Source organism: Oncorhynchus kisutch, linkage group LG10, assembly GCF_002021735.2.
Source record: "Oncorhynchus kisutch isolate 150728-3 linkage group LG10, Okis_V2, whole genome shotgun sequence".
In the NCBI taxonomy this organism is placed as follows: Eukaryota; Metazoa; Chordata; class Actinopteri; order Salmoniformes; family Salmonidae; genus Oncorhynchus; species Oncorhynchus kisutch.
In genome coordinates this window covers 68,063,140-68,084,097 of record NC_034183.2, presented here as the reverse complement: position 1 = coordinate 68,084,097, position 20,958 = coordinate 68,063,140, and the positions used below count along the sequence as shown (strand labels likewise).

General features: G+C 42.6%; 2 protein-coding genes across 3 annotated transcripts; both read left to right on the top strand.

Annotated features, from left to right (window-relative positions):
- Positions 1-378: 378 nt before the first annotated feature.
- LOC109893579 (eukaryotic peptide chain release factor GTP-binding subunit ERF3A) lies at positions 379-17,810 on the top strand. 2 transcript variants are annotated; one of them, XM_031834895.1, is made up of 14 exons: positions 379-898; positions 2,860-2,904; positions 11,421-11,669; positions 12,060-12,093; positions 12,243-12,320; positions 12,435-12,615; positions 13,123-13,277; positions 13,569-13,709; positions 13,944-14,037; positions 14,360-14,440; positions 14,704-14,877; positions 15,012-15,101; positions 15,249-15,417; positions 16,954-17,810. In XM_031834895.1, the coding sequence occupies exons 1-14, from the start codon at positions 706-708 to the stop codon at positions 17,004-17,006; spliced, it is 1,737 nt and encodes a 578-aa protein (XP_031690755.1). In that variant the 5' UTR covers positions 379-705; the 3' UTR covers positions 17,007-17,810. The 2 variants fall into 2 exon arrangements, with proteins under 2 accessions (XP_031690755.1, XP_031690754.1); XM_031834894.1 differs by having other exon boundaries at positions 382-898; positions 2,857-2,904; positions 16,954-17,801.
- Positions 17,811-18,988: 1,178 nt separating this feature from the next.
- LOC109893590 (phosphoinositide-interacting protein) lies at positions 18,989-19,411 on the top strand. The gene has a single exon (XM_031834992.1). It carries the CDS (start codon positions 18,989-18,991, stop codon positions 19,409-19,411), a length of 423 nt encoding a protein of 140 aa, XP_031690852.1.
- Positions 19,412-20,958: the final 1,547 nt, after the last annotated feature.

The following is a 20,958-nucleotide window of genomic DNA, read 5'->3' as shown; positions in this document are numbered from 1 at the left end:
TACTTATGTGAAAAGGACTGCAATGTCGTTAGGTACCCACTGTCTGTCAATAGAGAAGGCCTACACTGTGGAAAGAACTCAAACTCAGACAGGCCTATACAAAAATATCCAATGATAGTTTGTTGCAGATGCACTTACTAGATTTTTGCGCGATATGTTAATTTGAGGTAATTCAATTTCAGTTTAAACGGGATACGTGTGTTCTGTAAATAATTATTTTAAGTGTTCAGACTGGCTTTTGAGCGTCGCGTGCAACGTTTGCCGAATCGGAACTAAAAAATGTTGAACCTGCAAGATGGGTCAGCAACGTTGACGTAAAAAGTGTGCTTTCCGCGTGTATGGAAATGTAGTTTTCTCGCTTCCTCCATTACGTTCTACTGGATAACGGCGACACATGCAATGCACAGCATCTCCCAGTATGCAACTGGTTGTCGCTCCCATCGGTTGGGGAGAGTCAGCAGCACACGAGGACTTGCTGGGAGTGCTGAGTCGAATCTTGCTTTCGCGTATCCCTTTACCGAGAGAAACCGGCAATTTTATTGCAAGTAAATCGAACCCATATTAGACATTAGAGAGGGAAAGTTTGATACATTTTATCGGGTGACCTCAACAACGAGTTAATAATAGGGGCGGACACTAGCCAGTTCAGCAACTGCGTAACGCAAGTATTTATCCACAGTAGTGAACATCTAGCAAAGACCCACGATGGACCCGAGAGACGCTGCCCCTGATTCCTGGGAACAAGAGGATGATGTTGAGGCCCCGGTCGACGGGAAACTCGATTCCGAATTCGCCGCCCTCAACGTGAATGCCAAACCGTTTGTCCCCAACATAAATGCCGTCGAATTTGTCCCGTCCTTCTTTCAGAAAGGCCCCTCGGAAGATCCTGATTCCGGTGGTAAGTTCGCGGTCACTCACGTTTGCCTAGATGGTTAGCTAGCTTGTTAGCAAGTTAACTTAGTTAGCTAGCTAACAAGCTACACAACACACATGCGTCAACACTTTAGAGACCGCGTAAAGTAGCTAGTTAACGTTAAGGGCAAGCATTATTTACCAAAGTAACGGTATTTAGCTAGTTAGTTAGCTAAGTTACTTGAACGTTAGCTGTATTCGGTAGTTGATGGATTGTTAATGGCTTGTTTGTAGCTAATACTTTCGGTAGGTTTTAGCTAACTATAGTAACGTTATGTTTCTATCCACTACTTACTAGTTAGTTGCCAGTTAGTTTTTAGCCAACTGTCGCCGACAGTGTGTATAGTTACATACGTTAACTAATTGTAAACATATGTGAGATTTTGGACATTAGATGTTTTAGTTAACTGGGTAAAGTAGAAAACTTTATCATTTGACCAAATGTTAGTTACTGGCATAACTTAGTTAACGTTAGTTACCCTATCCTATGTCAGTCGTGTGACAATTGTGTACGTAACGTTGGTAAGGCAAACGGTCCCACATTTGTTTTTTACTGTCTACGTGGGCTATGTAACGTTAGTCAGAAATGGCTAGCTTAGACATTCTTGGCCAATTGTGCTTTTTTGGGGGGCTATACCCTTCCCACAATGTAAGTTAGGATTTCAAGATATCTACCCAACTAGCTACTGTAGATAGATAACTAGTAATTATTTGAACGGGTACAACCTTGCCCCTTATAAATTGCAAGACATGACAACTTTAGGAACTGGTAACTAGTGTTGACATTATTGGTGTGACGTGGACGATCTTACTTTACATAGTGGAAGACAAACTTGTGAACAAAGTGTCCCATTTGAGCAGACCAATAATGCAGAAATAACTAGTCAGAGCCATTCATAGATGTCACTCTTTTACGTTTTGATGTAATGAAAATGAGCTGTGGCATGTTTTGGTTAGTTCTGTCCTCTGCCAAATCCAATATGGAGGGGAATATGTAAGATGCTTCGTCTTAACATAAATTACCATCCTTTCTATAAAAGCTCTTAGGTTGTGGTGGTTATGCATGATCTATTAGGCAATACTAACTTGTAAGTCATGAGGGGATTCAAATCTAGCTATTTTCCCGGTCTGATATTTTTGACGTACGTCCGTTTTCTTATCCTTTAACCTCAACTTACCTGTTAACCAGCCGAACACGCCTTACAAGCTTTTTGCTGTTGATCGACATCACCAATGTGTGTTTATACTAAAGATATTCAACCGCTCTTGAGGAAAATGGCAGCCCAGTAAAAGTATAGTAAACATCAAGCTGTTGGTGGGTTAACCTCTTCCGGTGGAGTGTTGTTGCGTATAGATGGGTTAGCTGACAATGTCACAAGTGGTTGACACTTCAATGGGGCAGAAGTCGGATGTGATTCTGGATGGCCAGATGGCTACCAACAATGACAAGAAACTGCCATGTGGGGAATCGTGACTAGTGTCCGCCAGTTTGATCTTGTTCTTGAGACCATGTCTTGTGTTAAGGTGTTTTAACTGATTCCATGTTAACTGAAATTTGCTACATAACCAAGAACTGTAAAAATGTATTTGAGATCATAAGTGCTGATTTTGCAACAAAAAAAATCTATGAACATTGAAGAAATATAGTTTACATGTTGTCAACAATCTAAGCCAACCCGTATGTTTTACCCCATAGTTGCGCAGGCTTTGGTTGTTGCAAAACAACCAACCTGTCTATAGTACATATTGCAAACCAGTTAACTGGGGGAACTGGTGTTGCAGTTTGTTGGCCTCATAAGAACTGTAGTAGTTGTGACTATTGTGGTAGACTGGAACAGCGCTGGTTGGTAGATTTCACACCAATCCCACCTTACATTTTATTTGATGAAAAATGTCTGATGAAAGAAGACTTAATGTGAATACGCTCTACCTCTTTTTTTTTAGCAGACGTTGAACCAGTTGTTGCCACCATGGGGGTCGCAGAAACTGCAGGTATGTATACGTGTGTGTTTTACACCTGTGGTCATTTTGCTCTGTTCAGCATTATCCATGAATAGCTTAGCTAGCCTCACAATCTATGGGCCCAGCCTCTGGCCTCTAACAAAGCCCTCCGTAAATCCCGTCAACCCACTGTTCAACGTCCACCAAAGCAACTGTCACTGGTATGAATCACTAATTGATGCTTGTGGGCCTCAGTCTTCTCAATTAGTAGTCACAAAGTTCTGACATGTATCTAGTACAGCTTCTAGAACACATTTTTTTTGTCACATTCACATTCATTGTTGCTGTGGAAGTGTTCTCTGTCAGCTATTTTTGACCGCTGGCTGTCCTTTCTAGTCTCATTATGTGTAGATGACTGCCAGTTGACTAGCTAATGTCTTGTTACATTATATTTAGAAGAACCCACCCCCTCTATTATAAGTACAATTAAGGTGTGCTGTAGTGCTAGTGAACTCTGTGAGGGTGCTGTACTGTGTCATAATAAACAGATTGATGCTGGCTAGCTCTGTCTGCGCACATAGCTTTGGTGTAGACAAAGACCAAACTTGATGTCTGGTGTTGCAACTTGGTGCCTTATTCCATTTAGAGTGGCTGCAGTTCCTAGTTTTCTGCGAAACTGAAGTTTTAGACTAAAGAGAGATTTTTGTGCAGGATCCGCTGCGTGCTTTCCCCTCCGAGTTCTTTGAGCTACTGCTCAGGGCTTGCTCACTCCGTGACTCCACTGCCACTTGTTTGAAGAAACGTTGTTCTTTGTCTGTTGTAACAGTAATCAAAGCAAACATAAGCACGACGCAACAGGCAATTTCGTTTTCATGGGGGGGGTTGTTATTTAGGCATGTTGTATGTACACAGCCTATCAACAAAGCAAGACTCAGACAGGCAGTCAATAGTACAGGTTTAACGGTACAAACATTCGTACTGAGCCGTTTGGTACAGGGACCTTGGTTCATTCCGCACTGTGAACCTGAATGAATACATAAATATTCAAATAAAAATGCTAGGCCTGCGCTGCGTTGTATGCCTCAAGTAAGTCTATTCCGTTAACAACAAGAGCTTAATCAAAACTCAAATCTAATTTGGCGCATTTAAATCTTTTCTTTTGTGAGGCGCAGCCAGGAACTAGTTCTGTACAAGTAGTGTGTTCAAAAACCAGGACGATTCTCCGTTGTTTGGAAACCTTTTTGCTTCCCAGAAGATTACAGCGGAAATGAACGGAGTATGTCGGCACTGATCAACAAAAATGCCTATACACCTGCCAACGCCTCAAACATGACACATTTAAGCCGTCTTCACCCCAGTATTCCTACCACTGGAGCAAGATGGAAATGCAAAAAACAATAACGGTCTCCCATCTGCATTAAAGCAACCCTTTGCAGTTGACTCTGCCACGGAAATTACAAGAGCGATAGCTATGTTTTATAGCTGCAGATATTTGCGCCCATTCTCGGTTGTTGAGAAGAAAAGGGAGTTTCATCACCTCGTGAAAGTGCTCAAGCCACGTTATAAACTTTGCCCTCTCGCACCTGTTTCAGCAAACAGGTGTTACAGGTGTAAGTCCCCGCTCTATGTAAGCAAGCCAAAGAGGAAATTGTAAATTAATTGACCAATGTGTTGCACTTACTACAGATGGATGGACCACCAGGGCTACAGAGCTACTTCACTGTGACAGCCCATCACTTTACCCCGGGGTGGGAAATGAGAACTACTGTGCTATAGACACGCTTCACTCAAGTCACACGTGCACATATTTTTCTTTGTAAGAAAACATTATAGCATAGGCCTACACAATGTCTGGGTCATGTTTACATATTGATTTTACACACACATTGCACTTTTATTTTAGTGTTGTTGATGGGTAGTCGTGTGTTTTCATTTAAGAAAATACGTGTTGGTATTCCTGATTGTTCTCTCATCAGGTATTATGACTCATGATCATATATGGAATTGGTAACTGTTGGCATTTCATTTTCCGCTTTACCGAACCGTGACCCCAAAACTGCAATACCCACCTAACTGGGTTTGGTGAACCGTTACAACCCTTGTCAACAGTGATTTTTTTATTTGCAAACGTTGGCTATTGGGAGGCAGAGTTCTTTATCAGTAAATATGTCCGCATATATCTAAAGATTTCATCACAAAACTCTGATATTTTTTCCCCAATGCAAAGTGCAGACTACGTCTTGCTTGTGCTACAGCAATATGTTACAACACAGAGCCTTCATATATATTTTAGGGATGTTCGTTTCAATCAGCTTTCCAGAACTAAGGCAGAGAGACGAGCTACATGTCAATCAAATTGGTTGAGGGTTCAGTGAAGCATAGTTTATTTCACTATTGTATATTATCTACTTCACTTGCTTTGGCAATGTTAACATAGGTTTCCCATGCCAATAAAGCCCCTTGAATTGAATAAAGAGAGACTTGAACGTGTGTGTGAAATAACATGCGCAGAACATGATTCGGCTCATTCGTTTTGAGAAGTTAGGGGCGGGGGTGGAAACTGTATTTGTGGCCTCTGCCTATTTCATTTTCCACTTTACCCCAAAGTGTGCACTCAACCTCATAGTGAGGTATAATTAAAGTTTTACCGATGAAACGTCTGCATACCAACCATTTGATCTCAATCAGTTTCATGGGGATTTTCATTTAGATCTTGAGTTATACCGTTTGTAAGTAGCCTACAGTTGTCTAAAATTATGAACAGAAACCAGGTTTCCACCCATTTTTTATGCGAGTAAAGTACGTCGGTTAAATGTGCCTAATGGGAGTAACAAATGTGGGGAACTTTCATAATATCGACAAAATAGCTACGCTAGACAATGTGGGATCTTTTGTTGGTTTAACTGAATTATATGAAATGTCGGTGGAAAAACTTGTGCACAAATATTGATATAATAACCATCATAAAGTTGGAGTCAGTCGATGACATGTTTGATCCTCCCACTACGACTCGTTGGGAAAGCATGCAGTTTAGGCCTATTAGACTACAGATGAAATAAATTCTGAACTTCACAGGGTGGTGAAAGTGCAAGGCGATGAGCTTGATGCTTTCCTATAAATATTGAGGGTCTTATTCTGGTGACATGATCGATGCTTGGATGCTGTTTTGACAAATTTAAAATGATCTCGCTTTTTTGTCTAAATAATAATATCAGGTAGGCTATATGTGCTCTTTAGCCAAAAGCATGCAGATAGCGCTGTTGGCTTGAGCATGCGTGCCAATTCCATAACTCGCGTTGTGAAGGAAACCCATTTAACTTGTACCCCAAAGGGTATTTTTATGTGCACTGTCATCACGCACAGCCTTATATCTGCAACAGGAATATTTGATGGAAACTCATCTCTGGTGGGGAAATGTGCATGTTGGTTTTTATACAGATTTGAGAATGTTAGTGTGAACCTGTGGCCACTTGGATGGTAACCGAGCCAGTGAGAGAAGTTTGAAGCATATGGTGTTAACAACAGACCTCCATCCTATGCTAGCTTGCTACCGATGCCCTGGCTAGCTGTCTAAATCACCAACCAACCTCTCCACTCACCGGACCCTTTTGATCACTCGACTAAGCTTGCCTCTCCTTAATGTCAATATGTCTTGTCCATTGCTGTTCTGGTTAGTGTTTATTGGCTTATTTCACTGTAGAGCCTCTAGTCCTGCTCACTATACCTTATCCAACCTATTAGTTCCACCACCCACACATGCAATGACATCTCCTGGTTTCAACGATGTTTCTAGAGACAATATCTCTCTCTTCATCACTCAATACCTAGGTTTACCTCCACTGTATTCACATCCTACCATACATTTGTCTGTACATTATACCTTGATGCTATTTTATCGCCCCCAGAAACCTCCTTTTACTCTATGTTCCAGACGTTCTAGACGACCAATTCTCATAGCTTTTAGCCGTACCCTTATTCTACTCCTCCTATGTTCCTCTGGCGATGTAGAGGTGAATCCAGGCCCTGCAGTGCCTAGCTCCACTCCTATTCCCCAGGCGCTCTCTTTTGACGACTTCTGTAACCGTAATAGCCTTGGTTTCATGCATGTTAACATTAGAAGCCTCCTCCCTAAGTTTGTTCTATTCACTGCTTTAGCACACTCTGCCAACCCGGATGTTCTAGCTGTGTCTGAATCCTGGCTTAGGAAGACCACCAAAAATTCAGACATTTTAATTCCAAACTACAACATTTTCAGACAAGATAGAACTGCCAAAGGGGGCGGTGTTGCAATCTACTGCAAAGATAGCCTGCAGAGTTCTGTCCTACTATCCAGGTCTGTACCCAAACAATTTGAACTTCTACTTTTAAAAATCCACCTCTCTAAAAACAAGTCTCTCACCGTTGCCGCCTGCTATAGACCACCCTCTGCCCCCAGCTGTGCTCTGGACACCATATGTGAACTGATTGCCCCCCATCTATCTTCAGAGTTCGTGCTGCTAGGCGACCTAAACTGGAACATGCTTAACACCCCAGCCATCCTACAATCTAAACTTGATGCCCTCAATCTCACACAAATGATCAATGAACCTACCAGGTACCTCCCCAAAGCCTTAAACACAGGCACCCTCATAGATATCATCCTAACCAACTTCCCCTCTAAATACACCTCTGCTGTCTTCAACCAAGATCTCAGCGATCACTGCCTCATTGCCTGCATCCGTAATGGGTCAGCGGTCAAACGACCTCCACTCATCACTGTAAAACGCTCCCTGAAACACTTCTGCGAGCAGGCCTTTCTAATCGACCTGGCCGGGGTATCCTGGAAGGATATTGATCTCATCCCGTCAGTAGAGGATGCCTGGATATTTTTTTAAATGCCTTCCTAACCATCTTAAATAAACATGCCCCATTCAAGAAATTTAGAACCAGGAACAGATATAGCCCTTGGTTCTCCCCAGACCTGACTGCCCTTAACCAACACAAAAACATCCTATGGCGTTCTGCATTAGCATCGAACAGCCCCCGTGATATGCAGCTGTTCAGGGAAGCTAGAAACCATTATACACAGGCAGTTAGAAAAGCCAAGGCTAGCTTTTTCAAGCAGAAATTTGCTTCCTGCAACACTAACTCAAAAAGGTTCTGGGACACTGTAAAGTCCATGGAGAATAAGAACACCTCCTCCCAGCTGCCCACTGCACTGAAGATAGGAAACACTGTCACCACTGATAAATCCACCATAATTGAGAATTTCAATAAGCATTTTTCTACGGCTGGCCATGCTTTCCACCTGGCTACTCCTACCCCGGACAACAGCACTGCACCCCCAACAGCAACTCGCCCAAGCCTTCCCCATTTCTCCTTCTTCCAAATCCATTCAGCTGATGTTCTGAAAGAGCTGCAAAATCTGGACCCCTACAAATCAGCCGGGCTAGACAATCTGGACCCTTTCTTTCTAAAATTATCTGCTGAAATTGTTGCCACCCCTATTACTAGCCTGTTCAACCTCTTTCGTGTCGTCTGAGATTCCCAAAGATTGGAAAGCAGCTGCGGTCATCCCCCTCTTCAAAGGGGGGGACACTCTTGACCCAAACTGCTACAGACTTATATCTATCCTACCGTGCCTTTCTAAGGTCTTCGAAAGCCAAGTCAACAAACAGATTACCGACCATTTCGAATCTCACCATACCTTCTCTGCTATGCAATCTGGTTTCAGAGCTGGTCATGGGTGCACCTCAGCCACGCTCAAGGTCCTAAACGATATCTTAACCGCCATCGATAAGAAACATTACTGTGCAGCCGTATTCATTGATCTGGCCAAGGCTTTCGACTCTGTCAATCACCACATCCTCATCGGCAGACTCGACAGCCTTGGTTTCTCAAATGATTGCCTCGCCTGGTTCACCAACTACTTCTCTGATAGAGTTCAGTGTGTCAAATTGGAGGGTCTGCTGTCCGGACCTCTGGCAGTCTCTATGGGGGTGCCACAGGGTTCAATTCTTGGACCGACTCTCTTCTCTGTATACATCAATGAGGTCGCTCTTGCTGCTGGTGAGTCCCTGATCCACCTCTACGCAGACGACACCATTCTGTATACTTCCGGCCCTTCTTTGGACACTGTGTTAACAACCCTCCAGGCAAGCTTCAATGCCATACAACTCTCCTTCCGTGGCCTCCAATTGCTCTTAAATACAAGTAAAACTAAATGCATGCTCTTCAACCGATCGCTACCTGCACCTACCCGCCTGTCCAACATCACTACTCTGGACGGCTCTGACTTAGAATACGTGGACAACTACAAATACTTAGGTGTCTGGTTAGACCGTAAACTCTCCTTCCAGACCCATATCAAACATCTCCAATCCAAAGTTAAATCTAGAATTGGCTTCCTATTTCGCAACAAAGCATCCTTCACTCATGCTGCCAAACATACCCTTGTAAATCCTACCAATCCTCGACTTTGGCGATGTCATTTACAAAATAGCCTCCAATACCCTACTCAACAAATTGGATGCAGTCTATCACAGTGCAATCCGTTTTATCACCAAAGCCCCATATACTACCCACCATTGTGACCTGTACGCTCTCGTTGGCTGGCCCTCGCTTCATACTCGTCGCCAAACCCACTGGCTCAATGTCATCTACAAGACCCTGCTAGGTAAAGTCCCCCCTTAACTCAGCTCGCTGGTCACCATAGCATCTCCCACCTGTAGCACACGCTCCAGCAGGTATATCTCTCTAGTCACCCCCAAAACCAATTCTTTCTTTGGCCGCCTCTCCTTCCAGTTCTCTGCTGCCAATGACTGGAACGAACTACAAAAATCTCTGAAACTGGAAACACTTATCTCCCTCACTAGCTTTAAGCACCAGCTGTCAGAGCAGCTCACAGATTACTGCACCTGTACATAGCCCACCTATAATTTAGCCCAAACAACTACCTCTTTCCCAACTGTATTTAATTTTAATTTATTTGTTTATTTTGCTCCTTTGCACCCCATTATTTTTATTTCTACTTTGCACATTCTTCCATTGCAAAACTACCATTCCAGTATTTTACTTGCTATATTGTATTTACTTTGCCATCATGGCCTTTTTTGCCTTTACCTCCCTTCTCACCTAATTTGCTCACATTGTATATAGACTTGTTTATACTGCATTATTGACTGTATGTTTGTTTTTACTCCATGTGTAACTCTGTGTCGTTGTATCTGTCGAACTGCTTTGCTTTATCTTGGCCAGGTCGCAATTGTAAATGAGAACTTGTTCTCAACTTGCCTACCTGGTTAAATAAAGGTAAAATAAATAAAAGAAGCTGTAGCTTAGCCTACCTGTGTTTAGTTTAAATCAAAGCACTTATTATGAGTTTTGGACAAGAGTAACTAGTAACATTATACTAGTTGTTATATTATGTAGAAGACTATCATTATGTGATGTAGCAGACATCGAAATCGCTTTGATCTAACATTATTGAATGAGCACCATTCGTCTGAGTAGAGCTGAGACTGGGTAAAGTAGAGAAACCGACACATGAGAAGCTTCGGGACCTTTCGCTGTTGGGAAGAGGGGTCCAGAATGATCCCCAGCCACTCCATTCAATTAGTCTGACTTTTCCTGTGACTGGCAAAATGACTTCAGCCTTCCTTACTGTTGAGTTCTTACATCATTTACATTAGGCTAACAGTTGTGAATGTGCAGGATGGAAGAAAGGCTTGAAGTCCAGCCAAACATGTCCAGGCCCAGGCTGCCATGGCACACTCACTGACCTCTAACCCATATTCTACTGCAAGTGTTTCCTGGTCCTGGGGACCCAAAGGGGTAGACATTTTAGTTTTTCCCCTAGCATTACACACCTGATTCCACTAATCAACTAATTTAACCTTTGATTAAGTGGAATCAGGTGTGTAGTACTAAGTTAACTAAATGTGCAACCCTTTGGGTCCTCAGGACCAGGATTAAACACTACGGATTTCATAGTTGAAATCTCATAGTTGGAATGATGAGCCATGCTCTAAGTGTCAACATGGTCTGTCATCACTACTACGGTCTTTAAAGCCTGTAGGGTGCTGAATGGTTACACTATTTCAGATGTTAAACAGCTTTTTCTAGAAATCAAATAAGGAATTTAAAATTGTGTCAATGTTATTGGAATGAACTCTGACCTTAAGCTCTAATGTTCTGTAGATTTGGCATTCTGTAGTTTTAGCTGTAAAATCTTGTCAAAACTGATGCCAGAAGTTTAGCTGTAGTAACCATTAACAAGCTTCATAGAACAATACCCTCATGGCTAATTAATATGCTGTACTGTATGAGTACTCTACATCATTGCCAGCCTGTAGTGTAGCCCTAGTTAGGTTTTCCCCTTTGAATATGAAATGTTATGGCAAACTAATTACATGTATTTTATCTATCTAAACTTAAACATTTGTAGAGAAACTTAATTTACCAAATTCTTAGCTAAGGTGGTAGGCTTTTTCACATCAGACCTGAAACCAGAGGAATCTATTTTCAAATTCATATCATTATTATTTATTCCACCCCACTAATGCTCTGTTCGGTTTGTCCCTGGGCAGCCCCGTTGGAGAACGGCGACTCTGAAATGACCACAGAGGAGACATGGGACCTGAAAGGGGTGGAGCCCAATGAGGAAGAACCAGGAGGAGGGCCTGGTGGTGACGGGGGACCAATAGTTGTTGAGGAGATTCTGGAGGAGGAAGTCCTAGAGGAGGAGGAAGACGTGCCAATCATACCTAAAGTGGTCGCCCTCCCACCAGACGCGCCCAAGAAGGAACATGTGAACGTGGTGTTCATCGGTCATGTTGGTGAGTGGGGGCACATCTGCTTCTTTCTTCCTCTTTTTCATGGCTATTGCAGTGGTTTCACATACTATCACTTAGGTGTGTGGGTCATCTCGGTGTTGCTCTGTTATTTATTGGGGTTTCATTTGATCCAATAAAACATGTTTATTGGCAGCCCTATATAACATCCATGGTGTATAGTTGTCACTGTCACACCTGTATTGCTGATTGGGGGGGTCTGTCAAAGAAACAAATCTAGGGGAAACTATGCTATTGTCTTAATAGGAAACAGTGGGAAACCAGGCAATGTTTTGTATTTATTTTTCATTTAATCAGCCCTGTTACAAGGCTAGACAGCACAGGCCATTTTGTATCTGCTCTCACCACTCCCTGCTGTCCCTCATCTCTCCCTAGATGCTGGCAAGTCTACCATCGGAGGACAAATCATGTGAGTATCTCTCTTTCTGTTGTGGTTATGATTCATTCAGTCCAATGGGGCTTTTAACACCTGTTGCATTTCTCACCCCCCCCCTCCACTCTTTGCTCCTTCCCCCTCTCTTCATCACTCCCTCTGGTTATCCTCTTCCTCACTGGTAGGTATTTAACAGGCATGGTAGAGAAGAGAACTCTGGAGAAGTATGAAAGAGAAGCCAAGGAGAAGAACAGGGAAACCTGGTGAGTTACACTCTGCTTTTTACCAGGGTCTACTGCAAAAAGTATATGAAATGGCATGACTAAAGCCTGTCAGTATAACAAGGGTTTAACCCCCTCCCTTCCTCTGTCTGCCAGGTACCTCTCCTGGGCTCTGGACACTAACCAGGAGGAGCGAGACAAGGGGAAGACTGTGGAGGTGGGCAGAGCGTACTTTGAAACTGAGAAAAAGCACTTTACCATCCTGGACGCTCCAGGTCACAAAAGCTTTGTGCCCAATATGATCGGAGGAGCGTCGCAGGCTGACCTGGCTGTGCTGGTGAGTCCATAGTGTCATGCTGATGTTTTTCAAGGTGTGTGTGTGTGTGTGTGGGGGGGGGGGGGGGGGGGGGGGGAAACTTGTGGCTGCAAATACCAAAATACCCAGTTGAGAGAAAGATCTCTTGAAATGGTAAATATAAAGATTATTAAAAAAATTACGATTTGAAATTAAGAAGGAACAATGATAAATATTTGTTTACTTGATTGTAAAATACATTGTTTTGAAATCTACACAGCAATGTTCAGGGAGGGTTCAGCAGGGTTCCTTTTAATTTTTTGATTGATTTATTTTACCTTTATTTAACTAGGCAAGTCAGTTAACAAGAAATTCTTATTTTCAATGACGGCCTAGGAACAGTGGGTTAACTGCCTGTTCAGGGGCAGAACGACAGTTTTGTACCTTGTCAGCTCGGGGATTTGAACTTGCAACCTTCCGGTTACTAGTCCAACTAGGCTACCCTACCGCCCCAATGAATTATTTTCAATGTGTATTTCTCCTGCCTAGGTGATCTCAGCCAGGAAGGGAGAGTTTGAGACAGGCTTTGAGAAGGGTGGACAGACACGGGAGCACGCCATGTTGGCCAAAACGGCGGGGGTGAAGCATCTGATCATCCTTGTCAACAAAATGGACGACCCCACAGTGAACTGGAGCCTAGAGAGGTGCGCAGTTACCACTTAGAGCACAGAAATCACATCAGGTTACAGGAAACTGGTAGTCACGGGTGCTTGCTCCAGTTTACATCAACAAGAAAACACCCATTACAGAGAAGATGATGTGGTTATGGTCAAAGCCTAGAGTGGAATCCTTTGTTGATGTAGGGTCTTTGTAGAACCTTAACGGAAATCATGCATACATTGACATCACAAGATTTGCTGGAGAGTTTAACATTTATTCTCATGTATCTGAATTCCAGCTCAACAATTTATTTTTTGTTTAACCTGAAAACTCAGGTACGAAGAATGCAAGGAAAAACTAGTGCCATTTTTGAAGAAGGTTGGCTTCAACCCCAAGAAAGACATTCACTTCATGCCCTGCTCTGGCCTCACAGGAGCCAACCTCAAGGAGCCTGTTGAGTCGTGCACTTGGTATACGTGAGTATCACCAGCTTTTACACTGCTGTCCCTGGACTGTGTTCACTAGGTACGAAACAGAAGAAAACAGTCAAATGGAAGGTACTATCTCTTCTTGTCCAGTAAGAAACGCTCCTTCCTTCTCTGTTAACGAAGCCACACGAAAGGTACTATAACATTTCAGTGTGAATGGATTGAATAGTCTTTTGACGCTACTGTCCTGACCTGTTTATCTCCTCTCTCTCTGTCTTCCAGGGGGTTACCATTCATTCCACATCTGGACAGTTTGCCAAACTTAAACAGAGCGAGCGACGGACCAGTTAGATTACCCATTGTAGACAAATACAAGGTGAAGATGACCACATTATGAAACCTTAATATTTTATTCTATTGCCATTAATATGGCAACCAACCCATTATATTTAAGTGTTTATTTAGATACGGTTGTCCTTTACATGACAGTATTTTGATGGTCAACAACTGTAGTGAGCCGTGTCATTCGTACTGCCCACATCAGCAGCTACACTGTACATGTAACATCCTATTTCCTGGTAATAAAAAGCCTATTTAACCACACTAGTTTTTAACCCTCTCACACAACTGTAGAAGACCTTTTTCTGACTTGGGTTACTTAATCTGGCCTCTTTCTACTGTTGTTCCCCACCCTATAGGACATGGGTACTGTCATCCTGGGGAAACTGGAGTCAGGGTCCATCAGTAAAGCACAGCAGCTTGTCATGATGCCAAACAGGGTAAGACATTCTTCAGCAGTCTGCCATGGAACATCCAACGCCCATCAGAGCATTAGAGCTATAGCTAATCCTAGGTAATGGGGTGGCAAGTATCTTAAGCCAGAGTTGTTTAGTCATAGGTATTTTTTTCTCGTATTTACCATTAGTCTGTACCACACGGTATCTCCCTCTGTTGTTTTTTTTACCATAAAGGTGTTCACTCCATCTCTTATTATGAACTTGTGTTAATGGCTGCGTATCTCTTCCATCCTTCCTCCCTGTAGCACACAGTGGAGGTGTTGAGCCTGCTGAGTGATGATGTGGAGACAGACGATGCTTCTCCTGGAGAGAACCTGAAGCTGAGACTGAAGGGCATCGAGGAGGAGGAGATCCTGCCAGGCTTCATCCTCTGTAACGCTGAGAACCTCTGCCACTCTGGACGCACCTTTGACGCCCAGGTACGCCAGTCACCACAGACACTAAGGCAGTTGGAGTTGGACCGTAGTCCTGTCTGAATGTCGCCCTAATGGCAAACATATTGGATTTATTGGTGTTTTGTTTTTACTCAGTATTGTGTTGTGTGTTCTCACAGATTGTCATCATTGAACACAAGTCTATTATCTGCCCTGGTTACAATGCTGTCCTCCACATCCACACCTGCATCGAAGAAGTGCAAATTACGGTAATGATACAGTCATAATGTCATAACCTTCAAAAGGAACCATCTTCATTTTGAATCTGCAATGTATTCCCTTTTAACTGCACCTGACAAATAGTGTTTTAAAGACCTGCCAGTATAGTTATTGTGATGGTTCTGCTCCACATCTAGGCCTTAATCTGTCTGGTAGACAAGAAGTCGGGAGAGAAAAGTAAGACGCGACCGCGCTTTGTGAAACAGGACCAGGTGTGCATTGCCCGTCTGCGCACCGCCGGAACCATCTGCCTTGAAACCTTCAAAGACTTCCCCCAGATGGGACGGTTCACCCTACGGGATGAAGGTACGGGCCTCTGCTATCACTGGGGCTGTTAGTCGGCGACAGGTAGCCTAGCTTTGAGCCCGTAAAGGAAAGGTCTCTCGGTCGAATCCCCAAGCTGACTACTTAAAAAATGGCAATTTGCCCTTGAGCAAGGCACTTAACCCTGATTACTTATGTAATTCACTCTGGATAAGAGCGTCTGTTGAATGATGAAAGTATATATGTAAAATGTTAGTAGTCCCTAAATGGCCATGCTGGAAGGAACAATGGTTTAAATGTAGTCCAAACTGAAACCAAGGTTAAAGTAGGGCTGGGTGATATACCGTATTTATGATATACCGGTATTGATGCAGGGACCGACCGGTTTGGATTTTTCTTTACCTTCTATATCGGCATTTGAATGTTTGGTTTGTTAAATGTGATACGCCATGTGTAATGTCAATTTTTATAGGTTACTTCGCTACTTGAGTCATCTCTCTTTCTCCCCGTGCCACTTTCCACGCAGACCTAGCCACGCCCCCTGTCACTCAAGGAGCACATTTGATGTTCCTCAACCACTACACTTGTGTTGAGTCTGCATGGTCAATGCAGCAATGTTGATGACGACGATGCTGTTTTCACTTTGATTCTTAATATAAATCCACTAGCGTTCTATAATGACACTTAGTTTGTTTCTTACATCAGCAAACAGCTAGTTTGTCTTTTCTTAGCAAGTTGCCCTAAATCTTGTGAGATGCTAATTGTTAGCCATTAATGATAATAGCTAGCTAGCTAATAAATGTACTGAGTAAGAGCAAACGTAGCTAGCTATACAGTCTGATAATACCAGCGATGGTGTAGACCTAAATCAGCATGTTTGTGCAACAGTATCTTCTAAAACAAAGAGGATTATGCAAAGCAAGAATATGTTAGCTACATGAAGTAGTTAAGAGAGAACATGCAATGTAGCCAAAGCTTATAGGGTTCCCTAGGAAACGCATATCAACACTTTAGTTCCTTCCCTGACACAATAACTCCTCCCTGGCATTTTAATTTGTTGTCATCTCAAACACTGTATTCAAAGTGCCCACTATTATATTCTAACTATAGAATTAGAATAGTCATATTTCCATGATTCAAACAGTTTTACTCTAATTTGCAGGTCAAGTCGCAATTGCAACATTTGCAATCACATAGAATGTATGTGTTGCCACTCTAGGATCACTCACTACTCATAAAGCAAATGTACAACTTTACTATTCAAAAACTTAAATTGGTCATACTGTAAAAAAAAAATAATAATCAATACAGTGACAGGTTATTTTGGTCATATTGCCCAGCTCTAGATTAAAGTCTCTGTTAGTGGTTGAGTTGCATTTGTGGTGAAAAGTACTGTTGGTTGGGGAGTGTGGTAGAGGGGATGGGTCATTCATTGGGACCCTAAAAGGGACAAAGTCTGTAGGAGTGGGTCGGAGAGTGGAGGGTCTCCACTTATGAAGATTTAATTTAAAACTAGCCCATTTGGACTTGAGTAGACAGGCTTTGCTGTTAACCTATGTCTCTGTGTCCTCTCCCCAGGTAAGACCATTGCCATTGGTAAGGTGTTGAAGCTCGTTGCTGAGAGGGACTGAAGCGGTTGTATGGGAGTCCCCGGTCACAGTCTGGCACCATGGTGGGGTGGGGGTGAAGAGTGGGGTCAGGGGTCATTGATGGGAACACAGGCGGCGGTGACTGCAACTCTGCTCGCGACCCTCTCTTCTCTCCCCCTTTGACCTGTCGATGATCAGCTTAAAAAACTTCTCTGAAAAAGAAACCTGTTTTTAAGCAAATGAAAAACGAGATCAAGTACACACGAGTCAGCTTTCTCATATTGAGAGCTCAGCTATGCCATTTTTGGGTTAGGCCCTGCCCCCAAACCCATTCCCTCACACCCCTACTCTGGTCTACTCATGACCATAAAACACAATTGTTTTCTTAGTTTTTATTTTTTATTCCATCATTGAACATTTTAAAATGGCAGCAGTTATATCTGTAACCAGACAAGGACCAGGATTTGCTTGTAATACAGAAAAATATATTATTTACAAAAAAAAGATGTTTGAGAATTTAACAAGTTGAAATCAAAATGTTATTATCTTGGTTGTACAAAGGGTTGAAAATATCCACTAACTTCCCAAAATTCAGAATCGGGGGAGAATAGGCAGGAAATCTGGAATCGGGGGGGGGGGGGCAGGAAATTCAGAATCCTCCAGCCAGGATTTCTGGAAAACCTGGGAATTTTGTGAAAATTAATGAATTTTTGCAACCCTAGTTGTACATGTCTCCCATTGCTTTTATCCACTTTTGGTTTCTCTTATATGGCGTTCTGGCAGTGTGCTTGAGCGCCTTCACATGTTATTAAAGCAAACTACTATGACAATAAAATATAAAAATTGGAGAAGTGCTATTTCTTTATTTGTGCTGTTTAACTTTAGAGGAAAAAATATAATTAAGTTGACATGAAATTTGTCATTTAATCTTTATCATGCATACCAAAAAATATACCCTGTGAGAAAGATGGAATTTAGTAGAGCTGTTTCATGGCACAAGTGTGTTCAGGCAATCCTTTTCAAAGCCTAAGATACTTCATTTCAACTCATACAGAATGTGCCCTACAGCTGGATATTTGCCTGTGTGTAATGACGACCACTTGTGTACCTTTTGTACTCTACTAAATTACATGACAAGCAGGTGGCACCTCTTCTCTCTCTCAAGATTTACTCTAATGGATATTGTTTTAATCACAGATCAATTTAATAAATCAAACATGACTTGTATTTACGCTAACCTAATTATCCATACACAACTGACATCTGGACCCAATTAGAATGTCTATAAAACTCTCCCATACCATAAATTACCCATTCGCCATAAGCATCAGGCCCCTTTCAAACTTAAATTCTATCAATTTGTAGCATTCAAATGTACAATTGATTTTATTTGTCGAATTTGGCCATCGTGCCCCATCAAAAACAGTTATGATGGCATGCCCTTGCCATAGCCCTTCCAAAAGAATAATGTACTGTTCCATTTTCCAATAATACATAGTCTAAAATGCTATGTGGGGAGAATATACTGTATGTAAACAGGGCACAAACTGGAGCAAAGCTGAGATCGCCATGACATGGTGGAGGGACACAGAGCGGGATAGGGAACTACAGGGTGGGGTCGCTCTTCTGTGTGGGTGTGGCTTTGGCCATAGTAGTGGTTTTGACAGTTATCAGAGGAGCAGCCAGCCAGCCTCTGACCAACACTGGGAAAAGAGCGAGAGATAACACAGGCGAAACGCCTAATGGTAAGTGAGGACATCGGTTTTTTTTAATGGTTTTGAATTAATTTGGAGACTACAGGATTTGATTGAATGTAAAAATGGGTTGGAATTTCTTTTTTCATGTTTTATTGCAATTCTTTTTAACGATCTGAAAGGGTGAGTTCTGCAATGACAGATTGGTTGATAAAATAGTAAACCGTATGTCTCTGAATGTATGTCTGTGAAGTATCAGTGCTTGATGAAGTCCTATACTTTTAAGTGGTGTCTTCTGATTTGTTATCCCTTCCTCAGCACAACCCAAGGATGCAATCCACAGTGGTCACGGTGTCAGACATGGATCTTAAAACCAGCCCTACCAGCACCAACCATGAGACCCAGGACACTGAAGCAACGACCCCACTGAACCATGTCCCTGACGGGGTCACCCTGGGCACTAATGTCCCCTGCTGGTACTACTTCACCAGGCCCATCCTGGCCATCCTTATCGGCGGAGTGCTGTTCGGCTTGGGCACGGCCCTCTCCCTGCTCTACTTCACCCAGGTGGGGAACGTGCCCTACCTGCTGGGTCCTGTGTTCCTTTCTGCGGGGCTCATGTTCCTGGTCACGGGGCTGGTGTGGGTGCCTGTGGTGAAACAGAGACTAGAGCACAAGGCTCCGACCAAGGTCAATGGCAAGGCGCTTCAGGTGGACGAACAGCACCGAAGAGCCATGGACTCTTCAAGCTAAAACTGTTGTTCTGTTTTGTAGAGTAGGTCAAACATGTTAGTGGGGTTTTCTCCCAACATAATTCTGAAAAGCACACTTCCTAAAATATGTCTAAATGTGTGAGGAGGCTGGTGTAACATAGATGGATTTGTATTTATTAAACCTTTATTTATGCAGGTTAGTCTTATTCATATAGATTCCATTTTGCAAGAGAGACCTCTGTGAAATGCACTGTTTATCTTCTGTATGTAGCTGTCCTTGATCTAGGCCCTAATACAAATATGGGATTGAATGACCTCGTCCCGTAGAAGGGAACATCATGTGATTGCTCTGTTGGGGGGTTTTAACATGATCCGAACATGGCCGTGCTGCTGCGGCCCAGGCTATCCCATCTGTCTGTCTGATTGTGATCTGTAATAGATGTTGTTTTTCCACCATAAACTGCTGTTTTCCTTGTAGCTGCTGTTGTAGTGGATTGCTAAATCCTTTAGAAACAGGATTACAGAGTCAGAAAATTCTACCGGACATTATTATAGTTGATTGTTGAACTCATGATGGACAGTTGGACACTGAGTGGTAGTGGGTGCACCCTCGCTCTGTCTCTCAATACTGCTGCTGGATTAAATTATCTAACCTTTTATGTTTCTGGGTCAAAAAGGCTGTGTCCATCTGGTCAAAAGCAACAAACAAAAAATGTTTAAAGGAGGTGGGGCCAGTGGGATTTGAATTCTGGCTAAGTTAGCCAAAATGTTAACATTTTTACCTAAACTTTAGATGTTAGGTTTACATTGCATTGTGCATTTGTTCATTCAATCATTCATGTAGAATACTCTGATTCCATGTGATCTCCAACCTTGTGAGAGCAGCCAGTCTTCAGGTACCCTTTATCTTCTTTCTAAATGTGTCATTTTATTTATCAACATAATGCAGCAGTTGTGTAATAAATTAGATTTGATATACTAGTCTTTCATTTTCAATGTACAGTAATAAATTGTATGGGGGCACACGTTTTTCTGTACAAAAGACCACAAGGTGGAAATAGGCCTACATGCCATTATTTAGCAGTCAGGTGAGCGGTTGGGTGTAATCACATTATACTAAGGCTGCAGACAGACAGTCCAAATCAGATATATTTTTTTCCACTAATTGGCCAAGCAGATCAGCTCTGATAAGGATCTGTGAAAAGATCTGATGGGATTGGTCAAACTAGTAATAGTGGAAAAAAGATCAGAATATGGCTGCCTGTGTAAACAGCCTTAGAGGCTTTTGTGTCTGTCATTACTGTTTTAATTTATAGAAACAATCTGGATGTGAATAGATTTATGCCCTTTAGAAATGAGGGAGAGAAACACGTAATGAGTCAAACGTTGTCCAGAATGTCATTCCACAGGTGAACAGACATTAGTGTGCCATGTTTGGAGTCTCTGCATATTGGACTGATGACCGATATCTAGAAAATCAGAACCATCACGGCTCCTTTCTACAATGTATGTCACACATGTCCTACCTCCTTTACAGTATTAATATGGCTGGTGTCATGCCAGTATCCCGTCTACCCAGCCCTCCCT